Source organism: Mizuhopecten yessoensis, unplaced genomic scaffold, assembly GCF_002113885.1.
Source record: "Mizuhopecten yessoensis strain PY_sf001 unplaced genomic scaffold, ASM211388v2 scaffold10387, whole genome shotgun sequence".
In the NCBI taxonomy this organism is placed as follows: domain Eukaryota; kingdom Metazoa; phylum Mollusca; class Bivalvia; order Pectinida; family Pectinidae; genus Mizuhopecten; species Mizuhopecten yessoensis.
In genome coordinates this window covers 186,271-203,768 of record NW_018408521.1, presented here as the reverse complement: position 1 = coordinate 203,768, position 17,498 = coordinate 186,271, and the positions used below count along the sequence as shown (strand labels likewise).

General features: G+C 36.0%; 2 protein-coding genes across 2 annotated transcripts in view; both read left to right on the top strand.

Annotated features, from left to right (window-relative positions):
- The window catches only part of LOC110460406 (deleted in malignant brain tumors 1 protein-like), a 183,979-nt gene that overhangs the window by 64,933 nt on the left and 101,548 nt on the right, over nt 1-17,498 (top strand). The window lies entirely within an intron of this gene.
- LOC110460408 (neurotrypsin-like) lies at nt 2,302-16,935 on the top strand. The gene is made up of 13 exons (XM_021513284.1): nt 2,302-2,527; nt 5,770-5,948; nt 6,499-6,649; nt 7,418-7,596; nt 7,918-8,068; nt 9,567-9,745; nt 10,034-10,184; nt 13,048-13,226; nt 13,673-13,823; nt 14,275-14,453; nt 14,889-15,039; nt 16,354-16,532; nt 16,785-16,935. The coding sequence occupies exons 2-9, from the start codon at nt 5,828-5,830 to the stop codon at nt 13,750-13,752; spliced, it is 1,191 nt and encodes a 396-aa protein (XP_021368959.1). The 5' UTR covers nt 2,302-2,527; nt 5,770-5,827; the 3' UTR covers nt 13,753-13,823; nt 14,275-14,453; nt 14,889-15,039; nt 16,354-16,532; nt 16,785-16,935.

Below are 17,498 nucleotides of genomic sequence, written 5' to 3'. Positions count from 1 at the left end.
ATTTTGTGAACACTTCGGGGAGCTTACGAGTAGTCAGGCGGTAATTAGCCACACTGCATTTCTTTTGCGACTTTGTCATCCAGTCTTTGGAACAGCAGGCTTTAATTGTTGACCATTTCTTGCTCCGAAAACAACTTCGTAATCCGAAATCCAGTTAAATTCGTCCAATATACTCTGTATTCTTCCTTTTCTCCATTTTGTTTTTATGTTTACCGACAACAACGTGGTTTCCCGCATTGAAGAGTTCCTATAAATACCGTAAATACGCAATTCGGCGCGCGCATGTGTTTGACAACGAATACTCTTTCTAATAACGTAGCCTTTGTCACTGTATCTGATAATTGAGGTTCGTAATTCTGGAGATAAGCGTGAGATCTTCTGCAGTTCTACCATTTGCCTAAGTGAATTGATAAACTGCGAGCGCATCCTAACCCAAAAAGACGGAGTAGACGATCGAACTAAACAGCCGGACGGAACAGCCGGACGGAAAAGCCGAACTAAACGACCAAATGAAATAATTGGACGATAGGGACGGTCGAAATAACCGAACGGAACTATTTAGCTGATACGAACGAAACAGACGGAACATACGAACGGTGCTCGAACGGTGAACGACCGCTTTCTAGACGCTAGACGACCGCTAACCGCACGCGAGCCGCACGCAGAACGAACTGAACCTAGGTGGATACTTGGGCGTAATTCTAACTGTACATTTAATAAGAGGTTATTTGAGGAACGTTCTAGATTTCGATCAAAGGCTAGGTAAAGTTCGTTGAACTGTTACAGAAATCTGTAAAACTATCTTTACAAAAAAAACACATGTAAAAATAGATTTCAATTTTCATTACTAAACAATCTTTCGTAACATGTTACAAACTCTTTTACATTAACTATGGACGAGCGTGATAGTGCAAGTGTGGTGTAGAATGGCATTAAGACTGGATTTCAATATATACAAAATGTAATTTACAAAATATACACAATATTTTTGCTATTTTTAAGTAGCATAACACTTTGCTTTCTCACTCTCACACAAAGTATATACAGCAACATAAGGATCACAAAAAGCAAATATTTATACTCATACTGATATCACACAGGTAAACTATACACCAATACTGGCAAAGTCAATGTATCAGTCACTGTATGAAATCACTGCCCGAATACAGTGATCATGATAAGGTTCGTCCACCCCGCGGTCTGTAGTCCCCGGTCCCGTCTCTCCTCTTGATGACCTTGACCATATAACTCATGTGATGATGGACTCAACAAAATCCAAACGAGGGGTTACACGTAACGAATGGTCAGACCAACTGACATAAAGTGTCCACACAGAGCACGGTCCGTCCGCATAAATGATTCACTACCCCGGTAGATATACAGCACACAGCAATCAGTTTTACAAGAACCAAAAGACGTTGTCCACACAGGACTATCATCATAAATAATAGCTTCCACTTCAGCTAGTGGTTCTTGCAGTCCTCACAGGATTAATAGTGCCTGGTTTTCATCATTGACCCTGGGTGTGAGCTACAATATATGAACAACAGACGTACTACCTATAGCTATAAACTGACTGTCATTAAACGGTAACATATACGTACAGACTTTCTTACTACCCATATGTATATACAATGACAATAACTGTGAGACAAGTTAATACGCTATTTCTACCAATTTACTAAGTAGAGTCTATTTGTATAAAAATTAAAAGCACGGCACAGGCCGCCTTAATATTTATGGTAATCCACTCAACCGAGACCCGTACACTTGAACTATATGCCTGTTACCAATACTTTCAGTTAGATCAGAAAATGGGCAATTAAATGGGAATGGTTTATAGGTAATACTATGTTAAACAATATATGTTAACATGCTTATGTATCGCCTTGATCTTATAAAGCTAAAACAGTACATATGCATCGTGCGCGTGAATGTAAACAATGTACACCCGATATACAGGTATGGTCATATATACAATGTACAATCAACAGGTAAAATGACTAGAAATATCACAGATGAACTACAACTATGTACATGTCGTTGAATAACAATGTTACAACAAATATAAAAACTCACCACAATCTGTAGTTTGCGTTTGCTTACACATTCAAAATAACGTTTGAGCAAATCTACCTGTGGCTACCATAGCTACCTGTTAATTCCTATTTAAAAACCGTAGACGGATGACCAGAACTCCATCTATAACAAAAAAAAAATGATCCATCTCATCAATAAAATTAAGTAAACATTTTTTTTTTATTAGTGCCCGTGACAACGGAGTCATTTAATAATTCGACATTACAACTGCTGTTTTGATGAAATGAGCAGAAGTGGTATCCTATTGTTCTCTAATATAAACCTATTTTCTAACAGAAACAGACTTTGACATCCGCCTGAGTGGAGGCCCGGAACCTAATGTGGGCCGTGTAGAAGTGTTTTACAGTGGTTACTGGGGAAGTGTTTGCGGCTACTACGACTGGGACGACAGAGACGCTTATGTAACTTGCAGGACGTTAGGATACAGGTAATGTACCGACATTCAGGCTTATGTTGCCATCCCCAACAGTGCAATCGAATAAAAGAAGAAAGATGTTTTCAGAGATATCTATAGACTATCACACTATTTCCAGGGTTCATTTAATTCACACTATCACACTGGTTTCTCGAGTCCACCTGCGATGACCTCTAAATTTTATCCACGTGCCAGCTTTGTGAAAATTGTTCTCACTTGTGTGCGATAATCTATTTATCATCTTTACCGCCTTGTATGTTTCATCATAAATCGACTAAACCCCGTGCAATGCATCTTTCAACAGCATATTATCGCTTAAAATTATATCAGTTTCCTCACCACTTTTAAAACGGAATTAACAGCAATTTATTTAAAAGGACAATTTCCGCCGCGGACTACTTAATAATGAATAGTGGTGATACGTGATGTGTGACTGTGACTCCTGAATTGTTTTCAAAGTCGGCATTGTGGCCAAAACTGATAGTACAGCCGGTGAAAAGAGATACAACATTACCAACAGGGGGTACGTCTGTAATGAAAACGTATTTGTGACTCACATCAGGACAATTAATCTAAAAATAATTGTTTCGTTTGAAAATTATTTGGATATACATCACGTCTGATATGCTGTTGCATGGGGATGGCTACGCCAACGATCCCTCAGCTGACACCTGCTGGTTACCTGAAGTAAAAAAGGAAAATGATTTTCTTAGAGTTTTGACACTTATTCGTTACATACTGTAGTCAAGAAAAGATCGGTCGACTATATATACCTGTATGTATTGTGGCTCCGTGGGAAGGACGCATTGTAGGGTATAAAAAGGATTCAGGTGGAATCAATGCTTTTTTCCCAGCTTTAAGGTGGTTACCAACCGTGACTTAAAGTGATTGTTAGAAAGTTTCAGATTTTTGTAAGTCAATGGCAATCATTTATTATGGTTCAGTGAGATGTTTTGGGAGTCCAAGTTCAAGTAAGATTATTTCGTTTTTGTTTTGTTATTGTTCAGTTTTCTATAAACTAATTATTGTGCCTGCCGTAGCTGTGTAGGGAAGGTGCATTAGAGGGTATACAGGCACAGGTGGATAAATCCCGTAAAATGGTAATGGCTTGGGTCCTTTCCAGAATACAGGGAAAGAACTATATGATGGCGGAACTTGGTAGGAAGGGTATTGGTTATTGATAGGCGAATGCGTTTCCTCAGATGCTGTTGATGTACGGTCACAAGAGAGAGTAAATCCAACAGATAATTCGCGTGACATTTGTTGTTGTGTTTCCGGGGAGTTCTTGGAGTATGAATTTAAAGAATTCACATTTTTATGTTCAGAATGCTGCACCACCTTAGCGCAATCAAAAACAGCATTCTACAATTCTTTGACCACGCCTTTCCTCTTTGCTACTGCTGTTAGTTTATTACCAGATAAGTTACCCTTTTTTGCCATTACTTGAATAAATGATCTTAATTTGTTCACATGCGTAGGTGCTCTTTCATACCATACAGCCCTTTATAATCCTTGATGGTTGTCAAGTAAAAATGATTCCTTTCTGATAGCATAGCAGCTGGCCTCCTACAGCGATATTCCTTTTTACGTCTGCACTTGACACCTGATTGGGTCTGCTGTAACTGTCTAGGCTTTCATGATATATGGTGTCTTGTTTGATGGTCAAAGCCTGTTATTTAAACCTATCGTTTTAAAAAAAATGGTCATTTCATCCCTATACATTTACAACAAATTGAAATCTCATAATAAATCAAATATTTTGAAATCAAGTGAGACCATTTGTTTCATAACTTCAGTCTGTTTATTCGCAAACAATTCATGATTTTCAAAAAAACTTAAATAAACTAACATACCTGTTCAGGCCTTTGTCTGTCCCTCACTGATGTGTTCCAAAACAAATTTAAATTCTTCAGTTTTATGTCGCCATATCTTAAGTTGTGATGTTCTGTGGCTGCTCCTAGTCAAAATTGTTCACTAATATGTAAGTATAATTTGTACATAAGGTTTTCTGAGTCAGCATAGCCCAACACTCCTTGATCTTTTAGCGGATGTTAGACCTCTGATGTCAGTGGATCTGATGCATTTGGAAGGTTGTCTTTCCTTAGCCTTTTCAGTTGGATCTTCAAAGTGTCTTGTGAGTGTCTATAGTCAATGTATTTACTGTGTCCTTTTTGTACTTCTTCCCTTTAAGGAATTTGTTTAATCATTGATGCGTAAACAAATAAAGCTGAAGGTGTTTAGTCATCACCTGCCCCAGATTTACTCTGTCTAATTCCAAGGTAAAACTCTGTCCAGAGTCCTAAAGTCCAAAGTCTGTATTTCTCTATCATCCGGGTAGACTTCATGAAGATTTTAAATATTTTCACTGAAGTCATCATGCTCCTGACAGTGTTCCTGTTTTGTGTGTCAGCTATAATAGCTGTCAGGTCAGCTTAGTCGTTTCTCAAAATCCTTCTCCAAAACTGTTTCTACTCTTCCGTGTGAATATTTCTTCATCCAGTGTCATTTGTTTGTTTTCCTTTTTCTTTTCAATACTTAGCAGATCTTTTAATATAATATCATCTAGTGACATGAAATCTGACAGTTGCATCCTGACTTGTACGAGCAGACGAACAGATTAGTAACACTGACCTCATTGTTGAGTTGACCTCCTAGTCAGAATGACCTTTGACATACGATAAAGTTGTTCCGTTTCATGACGTCACTTGGCGCCAGCAGACATTCTTTTTTGAGAAAATACGTTCCCAAGTGCTGGGAAATTGGGAAACACGTTCTCAAGTTGTTCTCAAGTTGTTCTCAACTTCTTCTTGAGTATTCCCATACTGACACACCTGTGATAATGAGTTTATCATGCTACCGGTAAGTGGTATTAAGAAGTATACCGATGGTAAAATATCACTCCAGAATATTTGATAACTTAACATTTGTCTGTGTTGTTAAAAAATATTATGTTCGGCATGCATGTAGTAAATTGACATTTATCCTTCAACTGTCACACAATTCACGGCTCGGAATGAATTGTAATATTATCTTTTTTACATGTTTTCTATGACAGAATATCATATTGTTTTATGAGTTAACTTATTACTTTCATATGTATAAAAAAGTATAATTTTCTTTCCCTTCATTGTAATTATTCATTAATGTAATCAGCAATAACGATATTTGCGATGTCCACATTGTTCAGCCGGTTTTCTCAAACTTATTGGCACCTAATACCTAATAATCTTCAATTTCTATTTTTTATCTTTCAGTGCTGGTTATCAAATATATCGGACCACCCGTTATGGCAGTCTAACAGACCCTGTATGGATGGCAGGTGTAGACTGTACCGGTACGGAGGAAAGTCTAGCTGATTGTTCCTTTGACGGATGGGGTCAAGTTGGTTATTGCAGTAGTTTCTCCGCTAGTGTTTTCTGTTATAATTTCATAGGTACGTTTATATTAATAACAGAAATTCAGAGGGCAATCCTATTTTGATGAAAGATGATTGCTCGTCATTTTCAACGTATCTCAAGTTTCTCAAAATTGATAATAATGAATGTAGTTAAACATCTATCAAAATATGAAAAACGACACCGATATGTATCCTTGTTTCTGGTTTTGTTAATATCTATTAAATTTAATGAGAAAGACATTTGAGAAAAAATATTCGATTTCAATCAAAGAATAAATAAAGATACTAAAATTATTACAGACTTTTGTAAAACTTCAGTTGCAAAAGCATTAATCTGTAAAAAAATATTAGAACTATTGTTAATATACACTCTTTTGCAAGATGTCAAAGACCCTTTCACCTTAAAAAACGAAGTCATTTTTAAATAATAGGTGTCATTTGACATTGCAACTGCTGTTTATTTCCATGGGATTATTCGCAAAACATGACTTTTTGTAAGCTTAAAATGATACGGAAATACTGCTATGTGATGGAATAAGCTGAAGTTCTAGCTCTTTAATGTGTAATGTAAACACAATTTTAACAGAAACAGACTTTGACATCCGCCTGCGTGGAGGTCCAGAACCCAATGTGGGCCGTGTAGAAGTGTATTACAGTGGTTACTGGGGAAGTGTTTGTGGCCTATACGGCTGGGACAACAGAGATGCTAATGTCACGTGCAGGATGTTAGGATACAGGTAAGGCACCGACATCCATGATACTGTTACCATCCGTTATAGTGTAATCAGATAAAAGAAGAAAATACGTTTCACGCATATGTTAAAGTACAAAATACCTGAGTTGTTTTCAGAGATATTTTATCTTGTATAAAGCTTTATATTGAATTTTAGGTATGTTTCTCCAGAATATCTAATAATTTGACGTTTGTCTGTATTGTTTTAAATTATTTTGTTCAACATTCATGGAGTAAACTGACCTTTATCTTTCAACTGTCACACTATTCACGGCTCGGAATATATTGTTATTACAGCTGTTTGTAAGTAATATATCTAATAGATTGTTCATCAATCCACTTAATTGATATTATGTGTATTAAAAAAGTAACATGTTCTTTCCCTGAAAGGTAATTATTCATAAATTTAATTGGCAATATCAATAGTTGCAATGTCCGCATTGTTAAACTGGTTTTCTCCGAGAAATAGAATTGATAATTGTACATCCGGATCACATTTTCTTGTATATAACCTTTGTCACAATTATTAAAAGCAGCTCGGTAAGTTATGTTATTGGAACAATAAGATATAATGATTAAAAAGACGTGCTAAAATAGTACCGGGAACGAATTTATATCACGTTTCTAATATTAAACAGCTTTTTTAGACTTGTTAAATAGTACCGTGAACGAAGTTTTACCATGTTACTAATATTAAACAACTTTTTGTAAACCAAAGACTTGTCAAACTATCAGCAACTAAATATCTTCCATTTTTATATTTATCTTTCAGTGCTGGTCATCAAATATATCGGACCACCCGTTATGGCCGTCTTACAGATCCTGTATGGATGGCAGGTGTAGACTGTAACGGTACGGAGGACAGTCTAGCGGATTGTTCCTTTGACGGATGGGGTCAAGCTGGTTTTTGCAGTAGTTACCCCGCTAGTGTTTTCTGTTATTATTTCACAGGTAAGTTTATATTTATCACAGAAGTTCAGATGACAATCCTATTTAAATGAGGGATGATCTTAAGTTTCTCAATGGATATTAATGAATGCATATATAGCATGAAACAAACTACCAAATAAAATTAACGAAATGTAAACTGGCTGCTGATATTGTTCATATTTATTACATTTAATAAGAAAGATATTTGAGGAATAGTTTAGAATTGATCAAATGATAGGTCAAGATCCTAAAACTATTACAGAATTCTGTAAAAATAAATAAATATGAAATGAGCAGAAGTGCTATCTTATTGTTCTTTAATGTAAATCTAATTTCGAACAGAAACAGACTTTGATATCCGCCTGAGTGGAGGTCCAGAACCAAATGTGGGCCGTTTAGAAGTGTATTACAGTGGTAACTGGGGAAGTGTTTGTGGCTTGAATGACTGGGACGACAGAGACGCTAATGTAACGTGTAGGATGTTAGGATACAGGTAATGTACTAACATTCATGTTACTTTCGCTATCCGTTGCTGTATTAACATGTTTAGTAAATATTACAATGAGATAAAAGTAAAAACTATGCTCTACGTTTTTGTTAAATTACCAAAGAAAAATATACCAACTGCAAAACGTGTGGTATGTATACATTTATCACATATTTCAGATGTCAAACCTATTTTAATGAGTGATTATTTTTGATTATTTTAACAGATCTGAGGTTTCTCAAAAGGGATATTAATGAATACAGATATAACATCAGACAAACTAGAACAAACGATAACGAATCGTATACTTGGTTCTTGTATTGTTCAAATTTATTACATTTATTGAGAATAACTTTGAAAAAAAGTTTAATATTTTGATCAAAGGCTAGGTTAAGATCCTTAAAACTGTTACGGAATTCTTTAAAACTTCTTTTGCAAAAGAATATATCATTCTGTAAAATGGATTTTAATTTTCATGAAGATACCCTCTTTCGCAACACTTTACACACCCTGCTATTTGATGAAACAAAGTCATTTATAGATTTGACATTACAAATGCTGTTTTGATAAAATGAGAGGAAGTGCTATCTTATTGTTCCTTAGTGTAAACCTAATTTCTAACAGAAACAAACTTTGACATCCGCCTGAGTGGAGGTTCAGAACCCAATGTGGGCCGTGTAGAAGTGTACTACAGTGGTTACTGGGGAAGTGTTTGTGGCCTATACCACTGGGACGACAGAGATGCTAAAGTCACGTGCAGGATGTAAGGATACAGGTAATGTACCGTCAGTCATGTTACTGTGGTCATCCTTTGTATAATGAAACATGTCCGGTAAATATTGCAATGAGAAACAAGTAAATACTACGTTCCACGTTTAAGTCAAAGTACTTAAATGAAAAAGGACCAACTGCAAAATGTTTTCTTCCATAAACCTAGCTTGTATTCAGATCAATATATCTTGTAAGGCTTTCTGTTGATCTAATTACTAAAATTTTGTCTGTGTTGTTCCAAAATGTTTCCTTATGATTTTATTCAAGTTTCATGGAGGAAAATGATATCTATCTATCAACTGTCACGCGTAATTTGGCTCGGAAGGATTTCTATTTGCAGGTTATATGTCACAGAATATCAGATCTTCATTTTTTAATCCGCTCAATACATATAATATGTATTAAGTCACATACCCTTTTCCTACATTTTAATTATTTATATGTTTAATCATCAACAGCAGTATATTTGTGATGTCAACATTGTTCAACCTGTTTTCTCACTGTATAAGTATCGATTATTGAACATCCGGCTAACAGTTTCTTGTATATGACCTCCTTGTGTATAACTAGCGATTTGTATATGACCTCCTTTTGTATAACTAGCGATTTGTATATGACCTCNTGGTGAACAAATATATATTACGTTACTAATACTAATATACAACTTTTTTTAATCTAAGACTTGTCAAGTTATTTGCATCTAAAAATTTATATTTCTATATCAATTTTTCAGTGATGGTCATCAAATATATCGCATCACACGTTATGGCCGTCTTACAGACCCGGTATGGATGGCAGGTGTAGACTGTAACGGTACGGAGGACAGTCTAGTCGATTGTTCCTTTGACGGATGGGGACAAGTTGGTTCTTGCAGTAGTTATCCCGCTAGTGTTTTCTGTTATAATTTCACAGGTATACATATATTTATCACAGAATTTCAGATTTCAAGCCTTTTTTAATGAGGGGTGATTTTTCATTATTTTAACTGATCTGAGGTTTCTGCAAATGGATATTAATGAATGCAGATATAGCATCTCACAAACGACAACAAACGACAACAAAATGTATACTCGCTTCTTGTATTGTTCAAATATATTACATTAATAGAGAATGACATTTGAAGAAAGTTTAAGATTTCGATCAAAGGCGAGGTTAAGATCCTTAAATTGTTACAGAATTCTTTAAACACATTTTTAATAGAAACAGACTTTGACATCCGCCTGAGTGGAGGTTCAGAATCCAATGTGGGCCGTGTAGAAGTGTACTACAGTGGTGACTGGGGAAGTGTTTGTGGCCTGTACGACTGGGACGACAAAGACGCTATTGTAACGTGCAGGATGTTAGGATACAGGTAATACATCGACAGTCATGTTACTGTGGTCATCCTTTGTAGAATTAAACATGTCCGGTAAATATTGCAATGAGAAACAAGTAAATACTACGTTCCACGTTTAAGTCAAAGTACTTAAATAAAAAAAGACCAACTGCAACACATTTTTTACCATTAACCTAGCTTGTATTCAGATCAATATATCTTGTATAAGGCTTTCTTGTGAGTTTGAGGTATATCTCTGCAGAATATGTAATTACTTAACTTTTATCTATATAGTGTAAAATTTCGTTATGGTTTTATTCAAGTTTCATGGAGAAATATGACATTCATCGTTCAACTTTCACGCGATATTTGGCTCGTAAAGATTTCTATTTGCAGGTTATATGTCACGGAATATCAGATCTTGATTGTATTAATCTGCTCAATTGATATAATATGTATTAAGTCACATACCCTTTCCGTACCTGTTAATTAATTATATGTTTAATCAACCACAGCAGTATATTTGTGATGTCAAAATTGTTAAACCAGTTTTCTTCGTGTATAAGTATTTATTATTGTACACCCGTATAATAGGTTCATGTTTATGACCCCCTTTTGCATAACTAGCGCACATCAAACTTTGAGTCATGTTACGGGGACAATACCATATATATACGCGTTTCCAAAGTACTGCGAATGAATATATACTACTTTACGAATATTGATGTACTGTTCGGTTTGTTATCTAAGACTCATCAAGTTATTCGCTATCCGTTACTAAAAATGCTAAGCCGACAACGGCTTTAGCACTACGTTCATAATATATATGTAAGAAATACTACTTTATTGAAATTTCCTGACATTGTTGTTAACATTTCAGTTTACGCTTTTTCCAATAACAATAAGAATATTGACTTTAAATTTTTTGAACAATATTCCCCTTCGTCGATTTTTTGAACTTTTATCAAATTATGAAAAAACCCAAATATGTCACAATGACATAAAAGTCACCCCATCTCATGTATGATCATTTTCAGTTTAATAAATCATTGACAAATCTACAACTGACAGATTTTCACCTGTCAATCAAAATGGTTTAAAAATGACCAGATGTACATTCATACACGCTGTTTAGGTAACCATATCAACACATGGATATTATAAGAAAGCATGTGGTTAATTAACATTTTTTATTAAATATTGAGTTGTTTTTTCTTGGAATGTCAAGATGGACTGACAGCACCAACCAGGTAGGTAAATAATGAAGGTTACCTAAAAAAATACCACAGTGGGCCAAGAAATTGGTTATGTTGAGAAAACATATCACACAAAGCCTTATCGTTCATTAGGCCTTGCGTTGATTGACACCTCGAGTACGGGAATATTGCTACCTGGCATGGACAGAACAGGTTATTATTGGAATATAACGATGTTGTTTTCACAACAATCACTTTCAGAAAAGATTCAATATTATATACGGATACATCTTTAACTTTTTTAATAAAATACACGATTCCAAGTCGTGTTCTGAGCGTCTGCAAATCAGACTGAATCGGACATCGATATCGACAGAGTGTGTACGCTAAAGGCAGCCACTCGAACAGGTCCGACGAGGACCGCCAACAGCCGAATTCGCGAGACATACAAAACACCAAACAACTGTGATTTTAGCATTTCTTCTTCGAATAGAAAATATCGGAATGTATTGAGCCCGTAGATATTTTGTTAAGGTATGTGACCTTGTGAGTTCCTGCCGGTAAATTGTATCACGCGACCTTGACTCTCCGCAGTACAAAACATGCGCACTTCGCCACATTCTCCATGTCGTTTTGACATATTCATACGGTTTAATAGTTCAGCGTGATTTTGCCCAAGAAGGGCATTTGCAATTCTTCAATATATTTCCCAATACGTGATATTAATCAATCACAACGTAACGTCAATAAGATCTGAACGTTGGGGCTATTTTATTCGAGTTTATTTATCTGCTTCTATCGTATAATAGGACTAAAACTTGCAACTTTTTATAATGGTTCAAAAGGCAATGCAATCAAAAGTTATTCAACGAAATTGAGCAGTTTATTGCTGCTAGAATATCTTAAAACATTTACGAAAATCCCCGAAAAAATAAATTAAATGGTCGCGACCATGGACTGGTTTTGGATTGTTCTTGCGTATCTTGCGCAACCCTTTCCTGATACTTTAATTTTTCCTTAAAAATGTGCACACTTTGCCAAAATGCGCCTGTTACTCTAAACAGTGATCGGCAACATATGTCAAAACCTAGAACGAAACCGAAATTAATAGTCCCATTTTGGGTTCCCCTGGGGGTGACTCAAATACTGTTGAAAGGGAGACAGCTGCGAGATAATAGCTACGGATTAGGACAACCATTTCACTACAAGGGAAATAGATCTCATAACAGCAAAGCACAAATAAATTATGTTTTCATATCGGTAATTTTATTATGTATAATATGAACATGTGTATTACAGAAATTAAATCCCTCGATTATCTTCGAATTTTGGAAATTAAATCTTCTGTTGTAAATTACGCGCAATAATCTGCTGGCTCTTTCCTCCATTCCGCCATAATGGATGAGTCATGCTTGTATTTATTAACAAGTGTTTGGGCCAGAGTGGGAATCAGACTGGATGGGGGAGCGGGGTAATTAGTCAGTCATCCTGGCGACAGTTCCAGTTGCGAATTTTCTGAACTTCTAGTGTTTGATAAGCGCGCCACTTTTAGTAGTTTTAAGTTAAAAAATAAGTACTTGCTCTTGAATGTTTATCAATAATCGTGTTGGCTTCTATAACTGCTTCCTTTCAAAGTTCACCTTTTACATTTGACTAACGCCTGCTTCATTACTTCCAGTATTTTGATTATATCTATCTTTCAGTGATGGTCATCAAATAAATCGCATCACCAGTTATGGCCGTCTTACAGATCCTGTATGGATGGCAGGTGTAGGCTGTAACGGTACGGAGGACAGTCTCGCTGATTGTTCTTTTGAGGGATGGGGTCAAGTTGGTTATTGCAGTATATATCCCGCTAATGTTTTCTGTTACAATTCAACAGGTACGTATATATTAATCATAGAATTTCAGATGGCAATTGAATTGAAATGAAGGATGATTTTTCCTCTTTTTCAACATATTTAATTTTCTAAAATTGGATATTAATGAACGCAGATATGACACCTATCAAACTACGAAAGCAAAATCGACATGTGTACTTGTTCCCAGTATATCTACTACATTTAAGGAGAAAGGTATTTACGGGAAGTTTTAGTTTTCAATCAAAGATAGGTAACAATATCTTGCAAAAAAACAAAAAAACTAAATCATTCTGTAAAAATAGATTTCATTTTTCATGAATATACCCTCTTTCGCAACATTTTACACACCCTTTTATCTGATGAAACGACGTAATTTATTAATTTGAAATTACAACTGCTGTTTTGATGAAATGGGCTGAAGTGCTATTGAATTGTTGTTGTTTAATGTAAACATCACTGTTAACAGAAACAGACTTTGATATCCGCCTAAGTGGAGGTGCAGAACCCAATGTGGGCCGCGTGGAAGTGTATTACAGTGGTTACTAGGGAAGTGTTTGTGGCCTATACGACTGGGACGACAGTGACGCTAATGTAACGTGCAGGATGTTAGGATACAGGTAATGTATCAGTATTCATTCTACTGAGGCTATCCTTTGAAGTATGGAACATTGCGGTAAATATTGCAATGAGAAAAAAAGTAAAAAAATACGTCCCACGTTTATGTTAAAGAACGTCAACAAAAAAGTACCAACTGAAAGGCGTTTTTTTCCAAAAACCTGACTTGTGTTCAGATTAATATATCTTGTAAAAGGCTTTCTGTTGAGTGTGAGGAATTTCACTCCAGAATATATAACCACTTAACATTGTATAACTAGCGAGTAGAGAACTTTGCTTGGTGAGTTATTTTACGGGGGACAATACAATATACAGACGCGTTAATGAAGTACCGCGAACAATATATGTTACATTATGAATATTGATCTACTGTTTGTTTTGTAAACTAAGACTAATCGGTTAGTTATTCGGTATTCGCATCTAAAAAAATTAATTTTAATATCTATCTTTCAGTGTTGGTCATCAAGTATATCGGAACATCCGTTATGGCAGGCTAACATATCCTATATGGATGGCAGGTGTAGACTGTAACGGTACGGAGGACAGTCTGGCTGATTGTTCCTTTGACGGATGGGGTCAAGTTGGTTTTTGCAGTATATATCCCGCTAATGTTTTCTGCTATAATTCTATAGGTACGTTTATATTAAGCACAGAATTTCAGATGTCAGTTGTATTTTAATGAGGGATAATTTCTCATCATTTTTAACATATCTTAAGTTTCTCAAAACGGATATCAATAAACGCAGACATTACACATATCAAACAACAAAACATACTTCTAGTATCTTTCATATCTGTTACGTTTAAGGACAAACATATTTGAGGGAAGTTTTAGATTTCGAATCAAAAGATAGGTAAAAAAAACATTCTGTTAACAGACTCAACATTTTTTATGAATATACCCTCTTTCGCGCAGTCATTCATTAAAACTTGCTGTTTGTTCATGGAAATATTCGCAAAAATGTTTTGTTACAGGCTAAAAATGATATGGATTTCCTTTTTTGTGAACAAAGAAGCGGAAGTGCTATTTTATTTTTGTTGTTTAATGTAAACAAAACTATTAACAGAAACAGAATTCGAGGTCCGCCTAAGTGGAGGTCCAGAACCCAATGTTGGCCGTGTAGAAGTGTATTACAGTGGTTACTGGGGAAGTGTTTGTGGCCTAGACCACTGGGACTACAGGGACGCTAATGTTATATGCAGGATGTTAGGATAAAGGTAATTTACCGACATGCATGCTTCTTTGACCACCCTGTGCAGTTAGCAACATGTTAAGTAATTAAAGCAAACAGATGAAAGACAGTACGTTCCACTGTAATGCAACGTGCAACACTTACTGCAAAACTTATTTCTTTAAAAGAAATTTATGTTCAATTAAAAAGACAAAAACAATACAGACTTACGGAAAAAAGTTATGCAAGTTTGTTTGGGCCTTATGACTTCATTATTTGTTGACCAAATTTCTGTAGGTTTAGTAGGATTGCTCCTGGTAGTGTCAATGGGATGCTGGCTCTAATTTATGAATTTATGTAAGTCCCGATTACAGAACCTTGCCATATGCATTTATATGTAGTAGGGATGGGGGAATACAAGGGTATCGTCACATATTTGCTGATCTATGTTCTAATGACGAAGATAAACTAAGCGGCGACACCCAGTTATGTTAGCACCTCCTACGCCCAATATGATTAAGGCAATGGCTCTGAGTGAATTTTTTTTCCACACAACTGAAATATGAAGCTCATCAATTTAGTATATAAGATAGTTGATGATATGTACAATGAGATAAGAGAGAAAAGAGAGGGAGAGACATCTGGATCATCTTAGAAGTAGATGTTAACGCGTAATTTTGCGACGTCAAGACAGCGATACGTCTGTTTCATCTCCGGAACAGTCTAAACGGCAAAGGAAATGGTAAACAATGTCATATGTAATTACGGACGCCGCATCTGCCCGAGGACGGTTAAGAATAATCCGATTCGCGATTTTAACTTAAAACCACGACGTCCTTACGTTGGACCGCAACTTAATCAGAGGCGATGTCAACGCCTTCTGCCATGGTAGCGTTAACATGCCAAAAATGTGTATCGCTTAGCAGATGGAGGTTTGTGCGTTTTTGTTCTAACAAATCTCTCTTTACGCTTTTCCAATCCGATGGCTGCAAACGTGTACTGATTTCACGGTGAACGTTAAGCAAATACATGCGGGTCTATTTTGGTTTGGACTCGCATTTCTAAAACCCAAATAATTATCATAAATTGCAATCCAACAGGCATTGGATACCAAGATCAGGTCCTCCAGCCCATTGACATTGCCCATGACCGCCAGTGGAATCTTACCTTCTAGCAAGACAATGCCAGGCCACACGTTGTTAGGGTGTATTGTACAGTCCGTACCCAAAAACATTGTCCCGGTACATGATTGACTTATATACAATCAAGATTTGTCTCTTATTGAACATAACTTTTTTATTGCTAATTCGTTTGCATCTGAAGCTCAAAGAATCTAATATGTTTCTATACTATCTTACAGTGCTGGTCGGCAAATGTTTCGCACCACCCGTTATGGCAGTCTAACAGATCCTGTATGGATGGGTGGTGTAGACTGTGACGGCACGGAGGACAGTCTAGCCGATTGTTCCGTTGACGGATGGGGTCAAGTTGGTTATTGCAGTAATACCCCTGCTAGTGTTTTCTGTTATAACTTCACAGGTATGCGGATATTCGGCAGCGAGTGGAATAATTAATTTCAAATGACACAACTAGATACTACAATTTTTATTTTTTTAAATTGTTTAATGTACAAAGGAACATTAGTTATCTTGCCTGTCCTATTTCAACAATATAATATGGTATTCACCAAATCGAATGTTGCAGAATAATGTCTGTTGTGTACAAATATTGTGTGCCAATTTATTCCCCAGCCGTTTTCAACATATAAACGGAGCTTTATTTTATTTTCAGTTGACTCTACAATAGACATTCGTCTGGTAGATGGACCAAACAGTTATACCGGTCGAGTTGAGGTGTACTACGGTGGATATTGGGGAGGTGTTTGTTCTCAAACGCTTTATTTTGGTGATAAAGACGCAGTTGTCGCATGCAGGATGCTTCAATAAAGGCAAGTGCGCTTAAATAAACTCTTGTTAGTGTGGTATGAAACGATCAAATGTTTCACCTCATATCGTTGTAAATACCATAAAAATTTAGATAAAAATCAACTTTTAAAAGGTCTTAACTGTTCCCCCAAAAAGGCTAAAAAGAAAAACAAAGAAAGTAAACACTGACTTGAAAAAAATGGCTGTAGATACAAAAAGCCTAACAATTTTCTTGTCTTTTCGTCTATTTAGAACCCGCTAATACACACTTGGAATACTTTGGTTTGTTTACAATGAAACTAAATACTGTCAACGATAGTTAACTTTTTGTTTATGTATTTTCAGTGATGGTCGGGGTTTATCGGCAGTGCACGGTCTTCCTAATGAACCTATTTGGATGGACAATGTACAATGTGACGGTACAGAGTCCAGTCTGGCTGATTGTCCTTTTGACGGTTGGGGAAATGTTGACCACTGCTATTATCAAGCTTATGTCACGTGCAACAACGTTTCAGGTAACTTAATTTTTCTTTATAATACTGTTCGCGTATGGATTTTCTATGTTATGTTTCCATTATTT

Coding starts and splice junctions, on each gene's coding strand:
- LOC110460408 (XM_021513284.1), top strand. CDS start 5,828: ATGGCAGGTGTAGACTGTACCGGTACGGAGGAAAGTCTAGCTGATTGT. Junction 5,949..6,498: donor TTTCTGTTATAATTTCATAG/GTACGTTTATAT, acceptor CAATTTTAACAG/AAACAGACTTTGACATCCGC. Junction 6,650..7,417: donor TGCAGGATGTTAGGATACAG/GTAAGGCACCGA, acceptor TTTATCTTTCAG/TGCTGGTCATCAAATATATC.